General features: G+C 43.0%; 1 protein-coding gene across 2 annotated transcripts in view; it reads left to right on the forward strand.

Moving 5' to 3' along the window:
• The window catches only part of ACP1 (acid phosphatase 1), a 35509-nt gene that overhangs the window by 6714 nt on the left and 4325 nt on the right, over window positions 1–24470 (forward strand). The window contains exons 2-4 of one of the 2 annotated variants that reach the window (XM_077488695.1): window positions 2031–2104; window positions 12904–13017; window positions 18463–18524. In XM_077488695.1, coding sequence (XP_077344821.1) covers window positions 2031–2104; window positions 12904–13017; window positions 18463–18524 — 250 coding nt within the window. Of the gene's footprint in view, window positions 1–2030; window positions 2105–12903; window positions 13018–13075; window positions 13190–18462; window positions 18525–24470 lie in introns of both variants that reach the window. The other variant, XM_077488696.1, reaches the window with a different exon arrangement.

Below are 24470 nucleotides of genomic sequence, written 5' to 3' on the forward strand. Positions count from 1 at the left end.
GATCCCAACTATGCTGAGGGCACGGAAATCTTCTTCTCGGAAGATATATCGTCGTACCTGGAAGGCCTACATCTCCATGTGTGAAGAGAAAGGATGACATCCACTTTCCTTTTCTATATCCAGGGTCCTGCTGGAATGGCGACAAACTTTTACCCTGGGCTATCTTCCCCTCACTCGTCTCCATGTCAGGCCAGGGACAGGTCCAGATCGCCGTCACGGACCTGGCTCCTAGATTCCAAGCAAATTTGTCAACCCCTGCACTAAGTGATTTAAACAATCTTCTGAAAGTGGTTAAAATCTGATATTTATTTATTATTTTTTATTTTTTGAAAAATATTTATTGGGTTTTGCACAATACAATTGTATAGCGCAGTGATGGCCAACCTTGCCAGTATACTGGAGGCAGGTGAACGAGTCTGAGCTGTCCAGAAGGGAGCTCCTGGTGAGGATGGGAGCTGCATGTGGTCTGACCCCAGAGGGTCGGGGTCCCTGTCCTTCTGGCCTAGATTGGGGTAGCTCTAGCTCCGGACAGTTTTTCGTGAGAGAACATCGGGTCCTCCCTTTGTTTTGGTAGAACAAGGGAGCACTAACCCGTAAAAATATTTTTCCACCATCTGTATCCCATTGAGGAGATTTCCCTTCACTTCCTGTCCCATAGCCACCCAGAAAGTGAGAAGAAATCCCTGTAAATCCTTGAACCCCTATGTCATCAGAACTAGTGTCCCCATTGGAAAATGTCCCCTCTATTACTTTTCTGGGGACAGCCCAAAAGTGTTCTTCCCTGAGTCTTGTCTTATTTTTTTTTGTGTGTGCATTTCCTGTAATAAAGACCAGTCACTACCGCACTCTCTCCTTGTATAGCGTGACAGGTCTTGTCTCCACCCTCTCCTGTTAGTTGGCACGAACCAAAATTCTGATGGACTCCCAACCCCCCCCCCCAGCTCTGCTCAGGCTATGTTCAGCACAGTGATGATGACGCTGCTGCTTTTCCAAGGTAATATCTGGGTATGCAAGGGTATTTGGTGCACACAAAGTGGATTTATATCCTCTCTTGGCTATTGATAGATGTATTCAAATAAGTTTTTGTGTTCAGCCTTAATCCTGCACTGAAAGGCTGTCATGCGAGTGCCGTTCACTGCATCAGTACTGGCCCAGGCCAACATGATGACACCCCCCCAAGAGATGTTCATGACTGGCTGGGCTCGCAGGATGTGGATAAATGGCTCTGGCTTTCATTCAACCTAGAAGAGGATTGTAATCTAGTAGAGGAGCGTTAAAAGGAGCCAAGAACTCAAATTGGCAGCTGCCTGTGAAAATATTAATTTTCAGTGCTTAAAGAGGAAGTAAACCCTGATGAGTTTACTTCCTCTTTCATTCCCTGCAAAGCATAATGGACTACTATGCATCGCATAGTAGTCCATTATGTGTCGCTTACCTGACACAGGAGCCAGTGAAGTCACTGCTGTCTCCTGTAGTCCGGCGCATCCATCTTCTTGGTGGGGTCTCGCAGCTCCACCGCTGTCATTCGGCGAAGCCCGATGACGTCACTCCCGCGCTTGCACACGTGAGCCGACGCGCGCGGCAGCTCCGTCGCTGAGAATGCCACGCTCAGTGCGCCATTGGCTACGGCGCATGCGCCGTAGACAGCGGTGCCTGTCTTCGGGCAAATATCTCCTAAACAGTATAGGTTTAGGAGATATTTCTTGGACCTTAATCTAGGCTTACCTGTAGGTCAAAGTGGTTTGTAAGGGTTTACAACCACTGAAATGGACTAATGCTCAATGGGGTTCATTTACTAAAGCTGGAAATTACAAGATCAGGCTCACTTCTGCATAGAAACCAATCAACTTCCATGTTTTATTGCCAAAGCTTAATTGTAGAAGCTGATTGGCTACCATGCACAGCTGCACCAGGTTCTGATTGCACCAGCCTTAGTAAATCTACCCCAGTGTGTTCGTGAAAAGTAAGCTTCATAAGCTGGATTTTATTTTAATTCTGAAATGCTGATAAAACTGTTGAATTCACTTTAGGTAACATTTGCCGGTCCCCAATAGCTGAAGCGGTTTTCCGGAAGTTGGTATCTGATGAGGGTGTATCGCACGAGGTGAGTAATAGCTTTATAAACATTTTTGTCTTATAAATGTTTGTTTATGATAACCGGGATAGATTTGCTGCTATTTGTGTCTGTCTGCAAGATCTCTTATTTCACATTGAAAAGATAGTGATGATCAGGACAGGAGTGAGGATGATGGAAATCGCACTCTATTTTAGGCTTGATTCACACTTGTGAGACTTTAAACATCAAAGTTACGTGACAAATTACACACTGTTTTCCAATGAGTACCGTTCATATCTATGGGACCTTCAAAGTAGTTCATGCACCACTTTGGTCCAACTTTCATGTGACTTGCAGACCATAAACCTCAAAGCTAACCTGTGAAAGTCGCACCTGTATGTTTTACATGGAACAATTGTGTAACAGTTGTCCATTATCAGTGGTCAAAGTCGCATTCAAGTCATACCCATCCAAAGGTGCACTCCAATGTCCCGCAAGTATGTATGGAGCTTAAGTAGACTATGGATCGATTCTTGAATCGTGATCTTCATTCTAAGCAAAAGAATCGTGATTCTCATTTTTCCCAGAATTGTGCAGCTCTAGTGTGTATGTTCGCTCCCAAGGGCCTCTGCTACATCCATTGACACAGACAGTGGGACTTTGCTCAGATCCCTACTCTCTCATCACTGGAGTTGATTGACAGAAGCAGGAGCCAATGGCTTCCACTGCTATCAATCTGCCCAATGAGGGGAAACAGCAGTAAGAGCCACTGCTCCCATGCACATCGCTGGATCGGTTAGAGCCGGTTCACACTGCGGGCGATGCGAGGCGACACGACTTGCCTCGCCTCGATCTGACAAGTCGCCCCCGTTCTGTACAATGGAACCGTTCTGAGAGGAGCGACTCGAGTCGCTCCGACTCAGAAAAAAGGTTCCTGTACTACTTTCGGGCGACCTCGGGGCGACTTGCATTGACTTCTATACAGAAGTCATCTGCAAGTTGCCGCTGAGGTCGCGGCGAGGCAAGTCGGTGTCGCCTCGCATCGCCTGCAGTGTGAACCGGCCCTTAGGGTTCAGGTAAGGAGGGGGGAGCTGGGGTATCCGCCATCTCTGTAGCAGAGAAGGTATGTGTGTGGTGTGGTGTGTGTTTGTATTTTTTTTTATTTATGCTTAGGGTGCATTAAGGTAAATAAATACTTGAGGCTTTAGAACCAGCTTAAATTGAGAAATTTCTTAGTTTTAGGAAAAAAATAAGATAATTTTCAAATGAATGAAACCCTTTTTTTAGGAAAGCTGAGACAGGGCCATGTGTACCACAGTGCAGCATCCCCTCTTCTTTTAACAACACTCTCTATAAACGTTCACAGACAGTGATTTAGTGATTTTTTTTTTTAAGTATTCCTTAGCCCATGCAGTGATCTGTTCGTTTTTAATGTGGCGAGGTCTAAAGGCCCGACTATTACAAGCATACAATATTGCATCTTGTCCCTTGTGTACAGAGATTTCTCCAGGTTCTCGGAGTCTTTTGATTATATTATGTACTGTAGATGATCTTTTTTAAAGTGTTTGCAATTTTACATTGATGAACATTATTCTGAAATTATTGGACAATTTTTAGATGCAGTTTTTCACAGAATGGTGAACCTCTGCACATTTTTACTTCAGAGACACACTGACTCTAAGATGCCCTTTTTATACCCAATCATGTTACTGACCTGTTGCAAAATATTCTCCCAGCTCTTCTGCCCTGTCCCAACTTTTTTGAGATGTGTTGCTGCCATCCATTTCAAAATTAAAATTTTCTATTTTGAATAAAATAAAAATAAAATAAAGTTAAAGTTTGCAGATAATTTTCATTCTCTTATGTATATTTTACACCGCGTCCCATGAACAAGTTCTGCTTTTGTTGCTCTAAAAAATGCATGTCAAACGTGGAAGAAAATGACAAAATATGACCAGTTTTAATATTGCTTTACTTGCTTTAGCTATTTGATTACATTGTTATGCTGTGTGCTTTCCCCAGCCAAAGGTAATCATGGAAGAGCGTTGCTTCTCTATTAGACTATTGAGTAGAGAACACCGCTATAATACTTTGCTCCAGTTTCTATAAATGTGGCTTGCTCTGTGTCAACTTGAATATCTATATTTATCCTTTTTTGTGAATTTATAATGCTGCAACACCTTCAAGTGATTATAATTCATGGTGGGAACTGCAAATATTGTCTTATCAATGGAGATTTGAGCCTCAACTGTAAATACTCTCCTAAGAGTTTGATTATATCATATCCATGGCTACCGCATGTCTAGCTAATTTTATGTATGTTAAATAAAAGGTGATCTGCTTCTGAGTTTGTACTTGTACCTCTTATGGTAGCTTGGGAAAAAAAAAATCTATACACAGATTACACACAGTTTTCTAACTTCAAGCAGTGACAAATGAATGTATAATTCAGGCAGTAAATCTAATTTAGGACCCTCTGGAGAGTTTCAGTCTGCAACTTTTGTTTGTGTCAGAGCTGTTTCTTGCCCTAATGCAGGGAATGCAAAAGCAACTTAAAATGGGTTATGCAGCATAGAAGCGCCGGTCAATGAACCATGGGGTGTCTCAGAAGCAACTAATTAATAATATTATTATACAGGATTTATATAGCACCAACAGTTTGCGTAGGGTTTAGAACATGAGGGCAGACGGTACACTTACAATACAAATCAATACAGGAGGGATCAGAGGGCCCTGCTCGTTAGAGCTTACAATCTAGAAGGGAGGGTCAAATGGAAACAAAAGTTAAAGTGGAACCTCCGCTGATCGGAACCCTCCCCCCCCCCCCCCCCCTCCGGTGTCACAATTGGCACCTTTCAGGGGGGAGGGGGGTGGAGATACCTGTCAAAGACAGGTATTTACACCCACTTCCGGGCATAGACTCCCGTGGGAGTCTACGCCATTTCCTGTCCTGCCACGCTGTCTGCTGGGAGACACACGGGTCTCAGAGACAGCACGGAGAATTCCTATTGCGCTGCGCGTCTCGCACATGCGCAGTAGGGAACCGGGAAGTGAAGCCGATTCGCTTCACTTCCTGATTCCCTCACCTAGAATGGTGGCGGCAGCAGCCGAGAGCCGAGCGATCGATCGGCATCGCTGGAACCCGGGACAGGTGAGTGTCCATTTATTAAAAGTCAGCAGCTGTAGTAATTATAGCTGCTGGCTTTTAATATTTTTTTTGTAGGTGGAATCCCTCTTTAATAACTGTGGGGGGTGAGTTGATGTAGAAAATGAAAATAGGTTTAGGTAGGGTTGGCTTCTCTGAAGAGAAGGGTTTTCAGGGATAGTCTAAAAGCTAATAGAGTAGGAGATAATCAAACAGATTGGGGTAAGGCATTCCATAGGATTAGAGAGGCTCTGGAAGAGTCCTGGAGGTGAGCATGGGAGGAGGGAACGAGGGAGCTAGAGAGCAGGAGGTCTTGAGAGGAATGAAGAAAAAGATTAGTTGGTATTTAGCGACTAGGCTAGGGATGTAGCTGGGGGTGAAATTGTGGATGGCTTTGTACGTAGTTGTTAGTATTTTGAATTTAATTATTTGGCCGAGCGGAAGCCATTGGTGGGATTGACAGAGAGGAGTAGCAGACACAGAGAGATTGGTGAAGTGGATGAGTTTGGCAGCAGTATTCATGATGGATTGAAGAGGTGATAGACTATGTGGAGGTAAGCCAATGAGAAGGGAGTTGCAGTAGTCGAGGCGAGAGATGGCCAGCGAGTGAATTAATAGCTGTGTCATTGGTTAGAAAGGGGCGTATTTTGGAGGTTGAGGTGGCAGGATTTGGACAGCGATTGGACGTGTTGCTTAAAGGAGAGTTCAACATCCAGGACTACACCTAGAACCTTGGCATGTGGGGATGGGCTTTTAATTGTACCATTGATTTTGACAGAGGGATCAGGGGAAGGGGCATATAGGGGAGGAAATTTTTTTTTTTTATATATATGTTTGGTTTTGGATAGATTAAGTTTGAGGAAGTGGTGTGACATCCAGACTGATATTGGATAGTTAATTAGTGATACGAGAGGAGACAGAGGGAGTGAGCTGAGGGATAGAGAAATAGATTTGGGTGTCGTCAGCATAGAGGTGGTATTAGAAGTCATGGGAGGCTATCAGTTGCCCCAGGGAGGCGGTGTAGATTGAAAATAGGAGAGGTCCAAGAACAGAACCTTGGGGGACCCCAACTGGGAAAGGAGGAAGTAAGAAATCCTAAAGGTGTGGTTGGATAAGTAGGAAGAGAACCAGCGAAGAGTACAGTAATGGAGACCAAAGGCATAGCGTTTTTTTTTTTGTTTTGTTTTTTGAGGAGGAGGGGTTGGTCGACCATATCAAAGGCAACAGAGAGGTGTAGGAGTACAGAATAGTGTTGATTTGGTTTTGGCTGTTAGATCATTTGTTTTAGGAGAGCAGTTTCTGTGGAGTGTTGAGGATGAAATCCAGACTGAAGGAGATCAAGTAGACCAGACGTTCGAGTAGTTTGGATAAGAAGGGGAGCAAGGAGATGGGGCCTAGGTTGTTAAGATTGGATGGGCCCAGTGAGGGTTTACTTTTATTGATAACAGCACTTAAGAGATAAGTGTTTGTAAAACTACGAGAAGAGGGTTGGGCCTGCTTGTTGCAAATCCACTACACAGAGCAGGTAAGAAAGAAAACAAAAAAAAAAAAAGGTTTATAAAGTGATTGTAAAGGCTAAATTTAATTTGTTTCTGAGAGGAAATGCACAGAACTTTTTGATAGGTTTGGGAACCTGTGGATGTAGTCCTTTCTTTATTGTACATCATGGGACACAGTACCAGTCTATTAATCCTTGCTAACAGTTTTGCGCCACCTACAGGTGATTGGACACTGGCAAAAATAGGCACTACTTCAGGGTTTTTTGCCAGGTTTTCAAAGGTGTTGTTCCCTGCTGGGCAGCTCTCTGCAAAATTCTATGAGATCCTCAATGGTTTCAACAGAACCATCAGGCTGGTGCTAGCTAGATCCATTACTATAGCTGTAATCGCTTCAAAGAATGGTACATGGACTCTGCACCAGACAAAAAAATTAACGCAATGCAGGCACTGCCTGTAATGTGTTTGATCGGTACGGGACCCTGCATTTACGGAACCCTGCACATTGATATGTGGCTAAGATATTTTCCAGTAGGGGGTATAATGGTCCAGGGGGGTGAACTCTATCATGGGGGGTTGGTTCTCTGAAGGCCCTCTGGACTTGGCTCACCATGATGGGTGAAGATTGGACTTGCAAAAGTGATCTTGGATGACTGCCAGTAAATATCAACTAACACCCCCCCTCCATTTCCATTTTCATTTTCTATGCTCCCTCTCAAAGCTCCGCTTCATGAATGCCCATTTTCACTCTGCGAGAGAGCATGTCAGTCAAAAAGCCTTTCATTATTTTTTTTTTTATTTTTTTTAATGCTCTTTCATTCTGTATAAACTTATAAGCTCCTAATGTCAGAAATAGCAGCAACTACACCCAAATTCTTGAATCAATGGGAACATGACCTTAACATTGAGCTTACACCCCAGGGCAAGTCCAAAATGCTAACATTGTGGTTCCGTTCATCTATCAGTATCTGTTATCTGGATATTGGTCTCATATCCCTAAGCTTTTAGACGCTCCATAATATCCATCCGTTCTGGATTCCTGCGATGCAACGCTCAAGCAGACCTCTTACACATTTTCTGGTCCTGTTCTCATCTGCATGATTTCTAGACTAAGGTACATGTGATAATCCAAAAGTTCACTGACCGCTGTATGCCTAAGGACCCAAGCTTCTTTCTACTTCACCATAACGATATTCCTATTAAAATCTATAAAAAGTCTGTCCTTATTCATCTGATCATCATGACATGCTCTTGCATCTCAACCCTATAAGTCGCCCTAGCCTCCCACCTTACAACAATGGTTCTAATTTAGGATATTGAGCATCTGCAGAACATAACCAGCTCTCAAGGGAATACTGAAAAAATCTGCAATACATGATTCCAGTGGTGAAGTACTCAGGTGCTTAGGAGGAACTGTTTGCTGGCTTCTCCTCTGGAAAGTTCCAGCTGGTTCCATGGCTTTTTGAACTTACGGGCCTACGTTTCCTCCTGCTTGGTGCAGTTTCCCTAACCCCCATCCCCTTATCCCCTTCTGCCCTTCCTTCCCACCATTTCCTCTTTCTTTTCTTTTTCTGTCCTTTATCTCTTTCCCCGGCTTTATTGGAAGGGTCTTAGTTTAAATGTAGAACACCACAACACACTTTTTTTATCTCACCTGTTTAAAGTATTTTGAGGTCCTTCCTTTTTATTATTTTTTTTTATTATTATTATTTTTATTTTTTTACTTTACAATCTATCCACATTTAATATTTTGCAAACTGAGATAAATTTTATACTTTGACCCACTCAACATCTTTTGGGCTTCATTTGCCAGGATTTAACACATAAATTATGTTGCCTTCTCTTCCTTCTGGGCAAATACCTAAAACGCTGCCTTCTGTGATTACTTGCGTGGGTCTTCGCATAGTCCACTATGTTTACAGGACTTGTTTTGTTATTTTGTATTCTAACATCTTTTAAATAAAGAATGATTAAAAGAAATTGGCCTTCTACCCAGGAAAGGTGGCCCCGTGGCTGGACTAGTAAGTACTTTTGGTAGCCTTGCTGATTTTCATGTGCTTTACAGAATTGCCTTGCAAAATGCTGTTGGCAAATTTTCCCTTTCATACGGAATGTTTGTTTTGGGTCTGACAGATCAGTATCCTGAAAATTTTCAGGCGTTTAGAGCTCTCTTGTATCACTTCAGAGGAAGGGTAGGCTCAAAATTCCAGCATCTGCTGCTCTCTTCTTTTTCATCTTACCTTTTTGCTGCTCTCAGGTCTTGGTTGTGAAGTTGAAAACCTCAGTCCATGTCCTAGGTCCCCCAAGCCAATTAAATTGAATGCCAAGGCATCTTCCCAATGAAGGGATGTCCCTGCTCATGGAGGTGGTGGAATGTTTGTGTTTTTGCAAGGAATTGACATGGATGCATCATAGCTTGTGGCTAAGCTGGAATTTTGAAGATTTCTCCCCCAATGCTTCCTGGTTTATATGTTCTTTGTATCTGCAAAGCACTTTGGCTTATCTTTCTTAGGGGATGATTATTCTGGAGGTTCTAGTCAGGCCTCTGGTTCCAGACCTGAATGGCAATGTTTGTCCCTTTCCTCGATAACAAAAAGAGGGGAAAAAAAACTAAGCAGGTTTTTCCAGGTGTGCCTATTTTGAATGGAATCGGGCTTAAAAGATTCGTACCTGTATGGCCTGATCCCATTTTTATTTTTTATTTTTAATTTGTCACCCTGGCCAAAGACGCCTTAATGTTTTTCCAAACTCCTTCTGTTCTATAATACCTGGAAGATTTCTTCTGTGAGAGCAATCTGCTCATCTAGTCGTTTAATGTTGCATGGTCTGGGGAGATTTGGCTGGGTTCTCCCTCTCCCTTCCCAAAGAAATGGGTCAGGATAAGGACAGGCAAGAGTGATTCTCCCTCTGGAGAAATGCACTCAAGTATCCCAGTGGCTTCACTCAGGAAGCTGAGAAATCCCTTGCATGAGGGTCTCCAGGTTGGTTGTCTTGTTAGAGGTGGTACCCTTGGTAATTTTTTTTTATATCTTAATGCATTCTATGCTTTTAAGGGAAAAAACCTTCTATGTGCAGCAGCCCCCCTAGTACTTACCCGTGCCCCGTCTTTGATCCAGCAATGTTTCAGTAGTGTCTCAGCTGCCCGGCACTCCCATCTCATTGGCTGCCGCTGCTGTCAATGTTAGCCATCCAATGAGGAGAGAAAGGGAGGGAGTGGGGCTGGGCCGCAGGTCTGTGTCCATGGCTCGGTTTGGGTGCCCCCATAGCAAGCTGCTTGCTTTTGGGGACACTCAACAGGAGGGAGGGACCAGAGATGAGGATGATCTGTGCAAAACCCACACAAAAAAAATAAAGTCATCTGTCTCCTTTAGAGGTCGACCGATATGGGTTTTTCTCTGGCCGATGCCGATATTTAGAAATAATGGCGGCCGATAGCCGATATATGATGCCGATTTTTTTTTTTTTTTTTTTTTTTTTTTTTTTTTTTTTTTTTTGGGCCGATATGTTAGGCCGATTTTATTTTATTTATTTTTTCCTTTTTTTTATTTATTTTTTTTAATCCCCCTTGATCTAACACACCTTTCCCACTGGGGTGTTTTTCAGGCGCTTTTGGGCTAAAAATAGCGCCTGTAAAGTGCCTGCAAAATGGCTCCCCTGCAGTCTGTGTGAAAGACAGAGTGCTTTCACACTGAGGCGATGCGCTGGCAGGATCTTAAAAAAAAAAAAAAAAAAAAAGTCCTGCAAGCAGCACGTTTGGAGTGGTGTATACTGCTCCTCCACCACTCCTGCCCATTGATATGAATGGGCACCACTGCCGAAGCGCATGCAATGCGTTTTGGCAGCAGTGCTTCATGGGCGCATTTAACCTCTTTCTTGGCCGCTAGCTGGGTTAGATGTGCCCCACTAGCAGCCAAATAGCACCGCTAAAATGATGGTAAAGAGCCGCTAAAACTTGCGTTTTACCATCAACGCCTGCCTGCTCCAGTGTGAAAGCAGCCTTCATAAGTGATACAGAAAATTTCTTACATTTAAACATTTATTAAACAAAACAAACCTCCAATCAGTTTACTTGTATGTATGATTTAGCTAAAAAAAAAAAAAAATATATATATATATTAAATAAAAACAGGTAGTCAAAACTTTTGGACGAAAAAAAAAATAGGCTAACTTTACTGTTTTTATTTTATTTTTATTTTTTAAATATGCATTTTTTGGGGAAAAAAATACACTTTGAAAGACCTCTGTGCAAATGCCGTGTGACATAAAATATTGCAACAACCGCTATTTTATTCCCTAGGATCTCTGCTAAAAATATATATATAATTTTTGGGGGGTCTAAGTGATTTTCTGGCAGAAAATACAGGATTTTTACTTGTAAGCAACAAGTGTCAGAAAAGATTTAGTCTTTAAATGGTTAAACTGAGAACTTCTACACACAGAGATGACTTCATTCATTCAAGTGTAAACATTGTATCATTTTGTTCTTCTCTCTGGGCAGGCTGCCAAGAAGAGGAAGACGTTTCTATGGCAACTTACACTGACTTCTATTACAGAAGTCATTTCAAAGTCCCGCTGAAGTTCTATATCGGCTTTTTACCAGCACAATCGGCCGATGCCGATTAATTAAAAAACTGCAAATATCGGCCGATATATCGGTCGACCTCTAGTCTCCTTCTTCTTCTTTTTTTTTTTTTTTTTTTTTTTTTTTTTTAAATTGGGCTGTTGGCAATTGGTTCTGCATTAGGTGACACGTCTGCAGGGTTCAGTCAGTGGACGCCACTGTCTTGGCGTACATAGATCATTAAGGAGGCATCTGATTTTGGTCGCTCAGGAGGAAGTGGAACTCATTCTGTCTTTGGCAGACCTTCATGTTCCCACCCGGTCAATAGTGCTAATCCCAGAAGTGGAACGTTGGCAGGTGTACTTCTTCAGCCGCAAAACGGTTGTCACCAGAGGAGTGGGCTCTCCACCCGGAGGTTTTCAAGGAGCTCTGCTGTCAGTGGAGTATGCAGAAAGGGAGTCTTTGGGCACCCAGGTTCAATGCAAAAATTTACATTTTTTTTTTTTTTTGGCCCTAGAACCAGCGACGCTAAAGCGCTGTGTGGATGACCGACCTTATGACCTCGGTCAATTCAGTTCTTCCTAATGCCTTCTCTCAGCCACTCCTTTTCCACAGCTGCATTGCAGGATTTGCATGGAAGGATTACTGGCGATTGTAAATGCCCTGGCTTGTTTTTTTCCCCACTAAGGGGGTTTCTAGCCTTGCCTCTGAATCAGGACTTTATATTTTCTTTCTTCTTGTCCTAAACTTCCCGGGCGCCAGAGGACAAAGCTCTCCACACTTGGATGTGGTTCAGCCTGTTAGCATATATTCTTATAGTTGACTGCCACATTCAGCTATTTGACTTCTCTTTGTACTTTGAGGTGCAAAATTATAGGTTGCATCGCCAGTTGGTCTCCGGCTTACAGTGTGTTACCAGGTGGTTGGTAGAGTTCCAGTACACCGGTCATATTGGTCAGTGTTTTTTGCAGCCTGCTGTGTGAGGAATTTTCCTATTTTGTAGTTTATGGTACCTATTGGCTTGTCTGCAGGGAAGGAGTTATAAGGGAGATGACTACCTGTCTTTTTTTTTTTTTTTTTTTTTTTTTGCCAACATCCAGTCACCAGTAAATGGCACATAACTCTGTTAGCAAGGATTAATGGGCTGTTCTGTAATGTACTCCCAAGTAATGTGCCAGATTTGCAAAGACTGCTGTTCAAGTATTCATGCCACAAATGCCATAATCCATTTTGTGTATAGGAACATTTTTGGAGGTTCTAAAGATTTCTAAGACTTTTGACTTAATAGCCTTCTTGTTCTTGGTAAGTTCACCACTGGTTGCAACAAGCTATGTTTTTATTTGGGAATTGGACCATTCATAGCGGCTTGATAGCAAAGCTTTCAAGGGGTATGATGCATGAGAAGTTTTATTTGCTGATGCTGTAGAAACTGAATAGGGCCAATAATGACTTACAAAGCCCTTACCAAAAAAAAAAAAAAGACTGACAAGTATATCTGCATTTTATCCCTTCTGTTTCTTCTTTGTCTCTTAATTCTGCATGGTTTTAGCTTCTCCTGTAGATCTGTATTTTTCCTGTAAAGCTATATATATATATTTTTTTTTAAGGGTTTACAAGCAATAGACCATGTGTCTTTCTGTTCTAGTGGAAAATAGACAGCGCAGCCACATCTACTTATGAAATAGGAAACCCACCTGATTATCGGGGCCAGAGCTGTATGAGGAAGCACGGTGTTTCCATGAGTCACACAGCCAGACAGGTAATGTACCTCCATTTCATCCTTTATTGAATCCTATCCATTATGTTTTGTGTTGCAGTGGTCCATAGACAGCGCTGCCACCTCTGACTGGAACGTGAATTGCTCCCCAGATTCAAGGGCAATAAAGTGCTTAAAAAACCACGATACTGAGACATCGCATAGAGCACGGCAGGTATAGGACAGTGCATTTTTGTTTTGAGTTTCTGGCATTACAGACTTTTCACCAACGTTTCATGATTGTCTACCCCACGTTTCTGGTTTCTATCACTGGGCAGGGTCTACTGTTACTTAATTTTCTTTCATAATCTCACCATGAGATGTGTTCTGGGTGTAACAACCAATTCCATTATTTACAGTGGTTTTAAATCTTTACTACTCAGTTGACAGCAGGAAGCTGAATGTTTGTTATGGGAGAATACTTGCCTTTAGAACACTTAAAACAGCATCAGAAGCATGAAATATAGTTTTAAGCCCACATGCAGTGTTGACAGGGGAATCGGCAATTGTCTTCTCCAGGCGGGGGCTTCCCCTGCTCACCAGACAGTGATCATCGCTAGCGGCTATAGCAGCTTCTATCGATAATCACAAGAGAATCCGGCAGGCTAGTTATACCCAAGTTGATTGATCAATACATTCGTACTTGGTACATTCAGCCTGCCCATTACCGGTTCAAATCTCGGCCAGTTCCTGCTGAACCGATTTAAAGGATTTGAACCACGTATGGCTGGCCTAAATTGTGTGACGATCCAGTCATGTAAAAATAGAAAATTCCTGTGACCTTTTTGAATACTGAATTGTGTACATCAGGGGTCAGCAACCCGTAAATCGCGACCTACCAGGAGACAACAGGTTGGGCTTGCTGACCCACCATCCCAGAGCAGACAGCGTGCAATGCAGAGGGACTACTTGTAAAGTTGGAGCTGTAGTAGGGAGCAAGAGACGCATAAACCGATGCCTCCTTTTTAATGCTAGTGAGTGATACTAACTGCACTCCACCTCTTATCCCAGCTAGCGGTCTCCAGAGTGGTGCCAGCAGCAGGAAAGATCTTCAGGTCCATGTAAAGCAATACACTGGGCATAATAGTATAGAGCTGCTTTCACCCTGATGTGCTGATGTTTACCCACAATGCAGTGTATCGACGGGTTTTCTGTGCTCATCTATAGACTTCTATTATATCCTGCCGGTTTGATAACCCCCTGATTTTTTTTTTTTTTTTTTTTTTAACCCATGATTGCCATACAATGCACATAATTGCGACATGGTCGTATGACTATTATAGGGTTAAATCTGGTGTGAGGAGGCGACACTGTGCCCGCTGATCTTTGACTTCTCCCATGTTGTTCAGGTAGATCTCCACCTCTTTAAAGAGGAACTGCAGTCTGCATACATAATTTGTAATAAAAACATCTTTGCCATTCTGAAGCTTCTCTCCAACCACTTTGCATATCATTTTATATATACTGTGATTCTGTACTTGCCAAATATGTTGCAGAAAACTCTCTCCGCTAAGTCTGGCTGTAGCCATTTTAATTGTGGGCAGCTGAAGCTGCTGCCTATTTGCTCCCTGGATATGCACGCACAGATGCACACACAACGTGCGGTTGCCTACCCCTAGTGTACATGAAACGAGTAAGGGAGGGGTTATAAGCCCTGTAAGGTTTATTTTCTCACCTTGTTTTTCAGGCAGGCACCTAGAGAGCGCAGCTCCACCCACTTCTCAGGAAACACTGCAGTCATTTCTTTAAAGCCTGGACACTTCCACCATGGCCTCCATTGTAGTTTCCTCCAGCCATGGTGGAAGAACTGCTGGGGTGTGCTGTGCTCTCTCCGGATGGAGAAAGGTTTGGGCATATCTGGTGGTGCTCGTGGTGGATTTATTTAGTTTTCTGCTTGTCAGCTGGCCAGCCGAACACCCCCCGATGGGTGGAGGGTATTCTGGTACCTTTCCTTTTGTCAAGCCCAGCAGAAGGTCTTGTGTGCTGATAGACTGGAGGGGGGTGTGGGCGGGGTGCGGGGCTGCTCTAGACAGTGCAGTGTCTCTGGCTTCCAGCTTGTGTTCTCTTCCAGTTCCCGAGTGACAGCTGACGTCACTGCTGGATGGGGCAGGACTTCCGGCAGCTTCCAGTTGCATCCGTTTGAGCACATTTCCGATCCTCGCGGTGAAAGGACCATGAAAATTTTTAATGAAAAGGCTGCCGGATATCTGCTGGAACCCTGGGAGAGAGAGATGAAGCCAGAGGAACTGGTGGCGGGAGTAGGAGCCTACAAACACCAGCCAGACCCAGATCGGAGAGGCAGTGGCCTCTATTAACTTGGGCTATGCATGTTTGCCCCTCCCTTCTGTTTGCCCCTCCCTTCTTCCCTGGGGGGAGAAGGGAGCTTGTCTCACTCCTCATGTGGCTTCTCTGGGAAGTGTGGTGGTTTGGTGTTTTTGTTTTGTTTTTTTGTACAGCAGTGATATTGTGGGATATGGTTTTTTGTTTTTTCACTGACTGTTGGTTTGGATCTCCTCCCCAGCAGATCCCTAATCTACAAATTTTGTTAATGGTATGTTTTTGTCTGCTTGGTGTATTTCAGACTAAGCATGTTATTTCGCTCCTATCTGGATAAACGTCCGTTGGCACAATCAAGAGGGTTCTCCACCCTGCCCTCACATGTCCTCTGTAGCTCGGAGAGTGGTTAGGGAGTCAGAGGAGGAGGAGAAAAGTATGTCTTCAGGGTCAGACGAGGGGGAAGTTGAGGAAAAAGCGGTATCTTCCTTCCATTAAAGGTAGTCTACCTCTTCCAAAAACCATACATATGACTAAAGGTCAACCGATATGGGTTTTTCTCTGGCCGATGCCGATATTTAGAAATTACAGCGGCTGATGGCTGATATGTTAGGCCAATTTCCCCCCCCCCCCCCCCCTTTATTTCATAAAATCTAACAGACACCGTTCCCACTGGGGCATTTTTCAGGAGCTTTTGGGCTAAAAATAGCGCCTGTAAAGTGCCTGCAAAACGGCTCCCCTGCAGTCAGTGTGAAAGTCCGAGTTCTTTCACACTGAGGTGATAGGCTGGCAGGATGTTAAAAAAAAAAAAAAAAAAAAAAGTCCTGCAAGCAGCGCGTTTGGAGTGGTGTATACCGCTCCTCCACCACTTCTGCCCATTGATATGAATGGGCACTACTGCCGTAGCGCATGCAATGCGATTTGGCAGCGGTGCTTCACGGGCGCATTTAACCTCTTCCTCGGCCGCTAGCTAGGTTATATGTGCCCCATTAGCAGCCGAATAGTGCCGCTAAAACTAGCAGAGTTTTACCATCAACGCTTGGCCGCTCCAGTGTGAAAGCATCCTTTTATAAGTGATGCAGATAATTTCTTACATTTTAAACATTTATTAAACAAAACAAACATCCAGTCAATTTACTTGTATGTATAATTTAGATTAAAAAAAACTATATATTAAATAAAACAGTCAAAACTTTTGGACGAAAAAAAAAAAGGGCTAACTTTACTGTTTTTAGTTGGTTTTGTTTTTTTCTAAATCATTAGTGTATTTTTTAAAAAAATTGCGCTTTGAAAGACCTGTGCGCAAATACCGTGTGACCTAAAATATTGCAACAACTGCTATTTTATTTTTGGGGGTTCTAAGTGATTTTCTGGCAGAAAATACAGGATTTTTTTCTTGTAAGCAACAAGTGTCAGAAAAGATTTAGTCTTTAAATGGTTAAACTGAGAACTCTACACACAGAGCTTAGATCATTCATAAGTGTAAACATTGTATCTCTTTACTCTTTTCTTAGCAGACTGCCCAGAGAGGAAAAAAGTTGCTTCTCTGAAGACTTGGGCAACTTGCACTGAATTCTATTACAGAAGTCATTTGCAAGTCGCGCTGTAGTTCTAATCGGCCTTTTTATCAACACAATCGGCTGATGCTGATTAATTAAAAAACAGCAAATATCGGCTGATATATCGGTTGACCTCTACATATGACCCTAAATATCAAGGAGGATAAAACCCAATTGTCCCTGCATGACAAAATGTATCTGGGTATGGATGAGGTCAAGCATCAGGTGTTCCTGGTGCATAAGTTGTTGACAGAGGCTATAAAAAGACCCAGAGAGGGCCCCCTTTTTTCCAGGTCTCTTAAAAGGAGATGGCTCGCAAGTCTGGAATAACAGACCTAAACTTGATGCAGTTTTCTTGCAAGTTTAATAAAACATTGACTTAGCTGTTGAGGACATGGTGGGCTTGAATGACACTATGGACAAGAGGGCTGATTCTTTGGCTAGAGTAGAATCCTAAGCTTTTTTTTTTTTTTAACAATCTCAAGCTGGAAATGGCATCAACAGTAGTAGCCAGGAATTTAGAACACTGGTTGGAACAACTAAAAGGCCATATTGAGGCAGGGACCTCTCTCCAAGATTTGCTGGATACTCCAGCCAGACCTGGGACACAAAGAAATGGGACAGAAGAAACCTTGGCAGTCCCAGAGGGGTTGAGGAAGGACTAAAACTCCAAAGGTCGTGTCAATTTTTCACAGATCCCGAGAAATAGTTCTTTCAACGTTCTGTCCGTTTTTCCAACATACCCCAAAGCGAGAGAATTTCATAGTCTGGACGTAAAGAGATGTGTTTTGTTTTCAGGGGCACGAAAGGGTTACAGAGGTTCTAAAAGCACGATTGGAAAGTGGCTTTGGATGGCTATTCATGAAGCCTATAGGGCTGCAGAGGTAGCACCTCCCGCAAGGGTGGTTGCCCATCCAACTGGGGCTGTAGCAACGTCCTGGGTGGAACGAGCTGGAGCTTCATCAGGGTAAATCTGCAAGGCGACTACATGGATGCGTTTTTCCACCTTCACGTGTCACTATAGGATGGACCTGCTCTCGGCAGCAGAGCAATTGTTTGGCAGGAAGGTCCTTCAGGTAGTGGTCCCACCCTTAGAGTAAGTACTCGCTTATCTCCAGGTGCTGTCCTGAAAGACGAGGTGAGAAAACCTTAGTTAAATTTACCGGTAACGGTATTTCTACAAGTCTTTCAGGACAGCGCCAATAACCCTCCCTTATTTATGAATGTTAATATGGTGTTCTTGCTATGTTCTGCATATATAATTTCAGGATTGCTGGAAATGTTTGATAACAACTGAGGCCACAGTGGAAGTGTCCAGGCTTTAAAGAAATAACTGCAGGGTTTCCTAAGGAAGTGGGTGGAGCTGCGCTCTCTAGGTGCTGTCCTGAAAGACTCATAGAAATACCATTATTGGTAGAGAGGTGAGGGTTGATCTGAGAGAGCTTATGGTCTATGGTCACTGAGTATGGACACCTGAAGTGGCTCTGGGTGGAATAGGGAAGTCTGAAATGTAAATTTTTATTTATATTATTATTATTATTATTTATTTTATTTTTTTCTAAAATTGTGCCTAAGGTATAATTGCAATAATGACTAAGTATGGCTTTAATTTCAGGTCACAAAGGAAGATTTCATGTCCTATGATTATATTTTATGCATGGATGAAAGTAATCTAAGGTAAGTGAGTCGCATCCATTTCTCATTGTCTGTCTGTTTTTTGTTTCAGTGTTTATTTTTTTTCTAGGCTTGGTTTCTGTTATTAACCACTTTTCACAATTTTCAGCTTTCAGCGCTGTCGCACTTTGATGACAATTGCACGGTCATACAACACTGTATCCAAACTACATTTTTATAATTTTGTTCCCACAAATAGAGCTTTCTTTTGGTGGTATTTGATCACCTCCTGGGAGTTTTTTTGTTTTCTGCTAAACAAATAAAAAACATATTCTTTTTATTTGTTTGTTACAAAACTTTTTTGTAAAGTTTTCTCCTTCACTGATGGGGCTGCACTGATGGGCACTGATGAGCGGCACGCAGATGGATGCCAATCAATAATGCCTGCCAATTGGTGATGCCCAGGGCACTGATTGGCATCCATTGTGGGCACTGGCATCCCTGGTGGTCCAGTGTGAGCATCCTGGTGGGGGGGGGGGGGTGCCTGCGCTGTTAATCAGCACGGCCCCCCCTTGTCAGAGGAGCAGCCAACCGTCTCTCCTCACACCTGACAGACGCGAGTGAGGAAAAGACGGTCAGCGGCTCTTCCTGTTTACACTGTGATTGGACATGGCTGATCACGTGGTAGTCTCTGTCAGACACTCTTTACCTAGATTGCTGTTGTAGTGTGTCAGACTGAAGCACCACAATGATCGCTGTGGCTTGATATCCTGGTGACGTCATATGAGGATCGTCGTCAGGATATTGAAACCACTTTGCCACCGTCATTTTGCTATATGGCGGGCGGCAAGTGGTTAAAATTGTAAAAATACCTTAGGAGATTGCTTAGGGGCTTATTCACTTTTTTTTTTTTTTTTTTTTTTTTGCTAATGTCCTAGGAGTGTATATGACAATAACAATATCGGGTTACAACAAAACAATTAGACAGTGAATAATAGGCAATAAAACACTGGTTAATTTCACTAAGAACAAATGCATAGTGGATTTGAAAACTTGTCCATACAACAATGATGTTTCAATAGAGAACAAAGTATAGAGTAACAAAGTATGACTGTCGAGGGTGATCAGTAGGGTGTTATGAGTAGTTGTTTGTTCTATGACTTATTACCTAGTAGAGGTTGTTTCAGGTAGGAACTTTAATTTGTCTGGTATCATTTTGAAGGGTTGCTCTTGCTGCAAATTGCTCTGCTTATTTGTGAATGTAACCAGCACACAAATTACATGAAGATCTGGTCTTGTATTAGAGGATGAAGGGGGACAAAAAAACTAAGAAGCTGGTGTAGAGGGGAAGAAGAGTAAGGATGAGCTCCGGTGCGTTCACACACTCCATGTGCAGAGCCTGTCAGGAAGTCGGCACGGCGCTGCGCTAATCACAGGCAGTGAGAAGTTTTCTAAATGTGCAGCTGTAGAGGTCGGGAAATGTCTCACTGCCTATGAGTTATTGCAGAGTTGTGCCGACTTCCTGGGAGGCTCTGCACGTGGAGTGTGCGAAAACACTGGAGCTCATCCCTAAAGGTGAGATGTTTAAGAGACCATACATGACTGGAATACTTTTATTTATCTGCATGTGTACCTAAAGAGTGTGAGATTCAAGTAGGTGAATCTTACATTTTCAGCAGAGTAGCAAGTTTGGGAGGTATTGATAAAGCTTGGCAACAAATAGTTTACCCTGTGTCCTAGGATGAGGGACTTATGATGGATGATGTTAGGGGCTGTACTGAGAAAATGATGAGCTAAATGATTGAGTCCGATTTTGAAAAAGGGAGGCCCAATGTTTGATGGTATTCCTTGGAGAACTGGAAGTAGGTCCAGCAGGCCCATAAAGAGGAAAATTTGAGAGGGGAGTTTTGTGAGATTTGAAATGAGTTCTTCTTACGTCCCAACTATTTTGTCTGTTTGTACCAGTCTGACAAAGAGGGTTTTTTGGGAGTGCCCCACAGTTTAGTTTGGTAATGCACTGTTTTAGCTGCGTTGACTAACCTCATGGCTAGAGCTTTATGGTATGGTGTGTCTCTTGATGAAGTAGGATTTAATCAGGTGTAAAGTCTATAGAGCATGTGGTTTATTTTTTTGATTCGTTCATGAACCATTTTCCAAAAGGATTGGATTAGTGGGCATTCCCACCAAATGTGTAGTAGGTCGCCTGTTTGTTGACATCTCCAGCATTGGTCTGAAATGGAGTGGCTGAGCTTGCGTAGAATAGAGGGGGGTGTTTATACCAGCGGGATAAGATCTTATAATTGTTTTCTTGGATAGAAACATTCATGGATCCCTTTATGAACGTGGTGATTTTATTTTTTCCCAGTTAATGTTTGTTAGGTTTATGTGAAAGATCTTGAGCTCAGGATTTACAAGCTTTCCCATCGTGTTTTCCCATAGCTTGTTGTGTAAAGTTGAAATGACATGACATTGATGTGTGTGCATTAACCTTAAGGCTTTGGACAGATCAGTTGTGCGTTGGCTAGAGTTTATGTAATGCTTGATTTGCATGTATCCCAGAGTGCTTAAATGTGAGTCAGTCCAGTGTGTGTGTGTTCATGTGTTCCTGAGAATATAACATACCATCTTGGAGGAGGTCTGATTGGTTGGTTGTGAGTGGGCGAGAGGTCATCCCTGTAGGGAATTCAGGTTTAATTAGTAATTGTGATCGAGGGCCCGGAATCTTGGAAAGGTTGAGTTTGTGTCAATTTTCGGTGAAACGTTGTAGAGAAGGACCAATGGTGGGGTGTTCTGTTAGGTCCTTTGGCATAAAATTGCTACGGATCCATGCGTGTGGGGTGGATAGTAAGAGTTCTCCAATACTACCCTGTCCTTTTATCTGGTGGTAAATGTGCCAGTCTACGATGCGTTGCAGGACCAATAGTAGTACTGAATGTCGGGTAGGCCTATGCTTTAATTTTGGGTTTTTTATTGTGTGTATCTAATGCTAGGGCAGCTTTGGTTCCATAGAAAGTTTCTACAGGCTTTTTTGAAAGATGGTAGGATGGTCACTTTAATCATCTCTGCCGAGCCAAGAGAAATGCGATTTATTCAAATTTTTAAGCTCTTCTGTGATGGTCTTAAGGAGTGGCTGATTATTATTTTATTTTTTTTACTGGAAATTGCCGCAAACTCAACCTTTCCAAGATTCCGGGCCCTCTATCACCGTTACGGACTAAACCAGAATTCCCTCCAGGGATGACCTTTCGCCCACTCACTCATTTAAGCACTCTGGGATACATGCAAATCAAGAATTGCATAAACTCTATCCAACACACAACTGATCTGTCCAAAGCCTTAAGGTTAAGTCGCACACATCGTCATGTCATTTCAACTTTACACAACAAGCTAAGGGAAATCGTTAATGGACTCTGGATTGTGTGCCAGGAGGAGAGCAGAGACATAATGATATTTAGTTGAAGAGATTGGATCTTGCAGATTGGTCAATCTGCCAATTTTGATATTAACATCCACACGCTAAAGGCCGTGGCTGGGCTATAGCCATCTGTCCTTTATGTTTGCCATCTGGTAAGCAGGTCTGTATTAAGGTGGTGGGCACTCTCCTGTCTGTTTTTATACACTGTGGTGACAACAACAAGCTGAAGTGATAAATATAGACTTTCTGTATATTCATATGTGTTGATTTGATCGATTTTTTTTTTTTTTTTTTTTTTTTTTTTTTTGGTGATGTCAGTGCTGTACTGCCTACTGCTCTTCTTCCTGTAGTCTGACTTTAGGACGCAAAAGCCATGCCTCTACCAAGATGGCTGCCTCCACACAGCCATGGTCTATAACAAAGCATGGTAAGTGTGTAATGGGGAAAGATCCGCTGCAGAGAGCCCAGAGGTAATTCTGCTGACCTAGGCTTTTTTCTTTAATCATGCATCACGGGACACAGAGCCATAGTAATTACTATGTGGGTTATGGTCCACCTTCAGGTGCTGGACATGGGCACACCCTAAACAGGAAGTTGCCTCCCGATATAAACCCTCCCACTACTGGGAGTATCTTGGTTTTTTCGCCATTGTCTAAGGTGTTGGTCACGAGTGAAGCTGCGCTGAGCTCCACTGGAGCAATCCTTGCTGGGGTTAGCTATGCAGCCGAATCCATTCAAAGTGTCTTTTAGGCCGAATTGAATGGTACCCGGGCCTCGTATCTGAAGAAACGAGGTTTTGCCTGTAACGCTTCTCTTTTTAGAGACCTGGACCCCTGAGAGCTGGTGCGGATGGTCAGGTCAAAAGCAAATCCCTCAATTTGCCTTTGCATGAGGTTTTTAGAAAAGATGGTAGCTTCATTCGAAGCAGTTCCCTATTCCCAGTTCCATTTGAGACTGTTGCAAAACAGTATCCTCTCTGCTTAAAACAAAACGATCCAAGCTTTAGACTTGCCGATGTGGGTGTCCCAAAGCCTCAGTTGGTGGTTACTAACCCAGAATCTGCTGAAAGGAAAAATTCTTCAGACCAATTATCTGGAAAGTAGTAATGACAGATGCCAGCCTCTCAGGCTGGGGAACGGTACTAGAGAAAACTAATGTCCTGGGACAGTGGTCAAAATCCGAAAGAGCCATGCCCATCAACATCCTAGATATTTGGGCAGTGTCTGGCTCTGAAAACCTGGTCCTCCAGGTTAAAGAATTGTCCTGTCAGGATCCAATCTGACAATCAGTCACCAAGGGGGCACCAGGAGTCTCTCAGCTCAAAGAGAGGTAAACCATATTCTAACTTGTGCAGAAAAGAATGTCCCATGCCTATCGGCAGTTTTAATTCTGGGACTAGAGAATTGTCCGGAAAACTACTTAGGTCGCTAGCAGTTATTTCCGGGGGAATGGTCTCTTCACCCCATTTTTTTGGGCTGTTTGCCAAAGATGGGGGACTCTGGACATAGATCTTCTGGCGTCCAGATTCAATAATGAAGTTGGTCAATTTTGTGTCCAGGACAAGGGATCCACTCGTGTGCAGAACAGATGCGCTGGTAACGCCATGGGATCAGATCTCGCTGCATTTCCCCCTGTTCAATTACTGCTATGACTTCTTTGCACAGGATCAAGCTGGAAAGAGAGCCGATAATTTTGGTAGCACCAGCATGGCCCAGAGGGTCATGGTACGCATAAATTGTAAAGATGGCAGTGGAGGGCCCATGGTCCCTCCCACTAAGGCCAGACCTGCTCTCACAGGGGCTGATATTCCAGCCTACTTTACGAACGGTAAATTTAATGGCCTGGCTATTGAAACCCGCATTCTGAAGAAACATGGGCTTTCCAGGTCAGTTATCCCAACTTTAATGCAAGGAAACCAGCTTCCAGAACTATATATTATAGAGTTTGGAAGACTTAGGTTTCCTGTTGTGAATCCAAGGGTTTGCACCCTCGGAGATATATCGTAGGCAGAATTCTTGCCTTTCTACAATTAGGTGTAGAGATTAAATTGGCCTTGAGTACTATTCAGGGCCAAGTCTCAGCCTTATTAATTTTATTTCAAAGACCATTCTTTCGTCTGGGGTTTTATGCAAGGGGTGATGTGAATTAATCCGCCAATTAAATCCACCTTTAAGCCCTTGGGACTTGAATTTAGTTTTATCAGCGTTACAAAAATGGGCATTTGTAACGATACAGCATATTCCTAGTCCTTCGGACAAGGAAGTTGGTGTTTTCGTTTGCTATATCCTCAGCAAGGAGCATTTCGGAATTGGCTGTTCTTTCTTGTAAAGAGCCCTATTTGATTATTCATAAGGACAGAGTGGTGTTACTCCCTTGTCCAGGCTATTTGCCAAAAGTAGTGTCGGGTTTTCATTTGAACCAAGATATTGTCCTGCCATCCTTCTTTTTTTTTTTTTTTTTAAACATGTTCCAGGGAAGAAAAGTCGCTACATTGTCTGGATGTGGTGAGAGCAGTGAAAATCTATTTAAAGGCAACTGCTCGGATTTGTAAGACTGATGTCTTATTTATTCTGCCAGAGGGTCCTAAGAAAGGA

The sequence above is a fragment of the Lithobates pipiens genome, unplaced genomic scaffold, assembly GCF_037356315.1.
Source record: "Lithobates pipiens isolate NorthernLeopardFrog02 unplaced genomic scaffold, aLitPip1_a1.2 Scaffold_18, whole genome shotgun sequence".
Taxonomy (NCBI): Eukaryota; Metazoa; Chordata; class Amphibia; order Anura; family Ranidae; genus Lithobates; species Lithobates pipiens.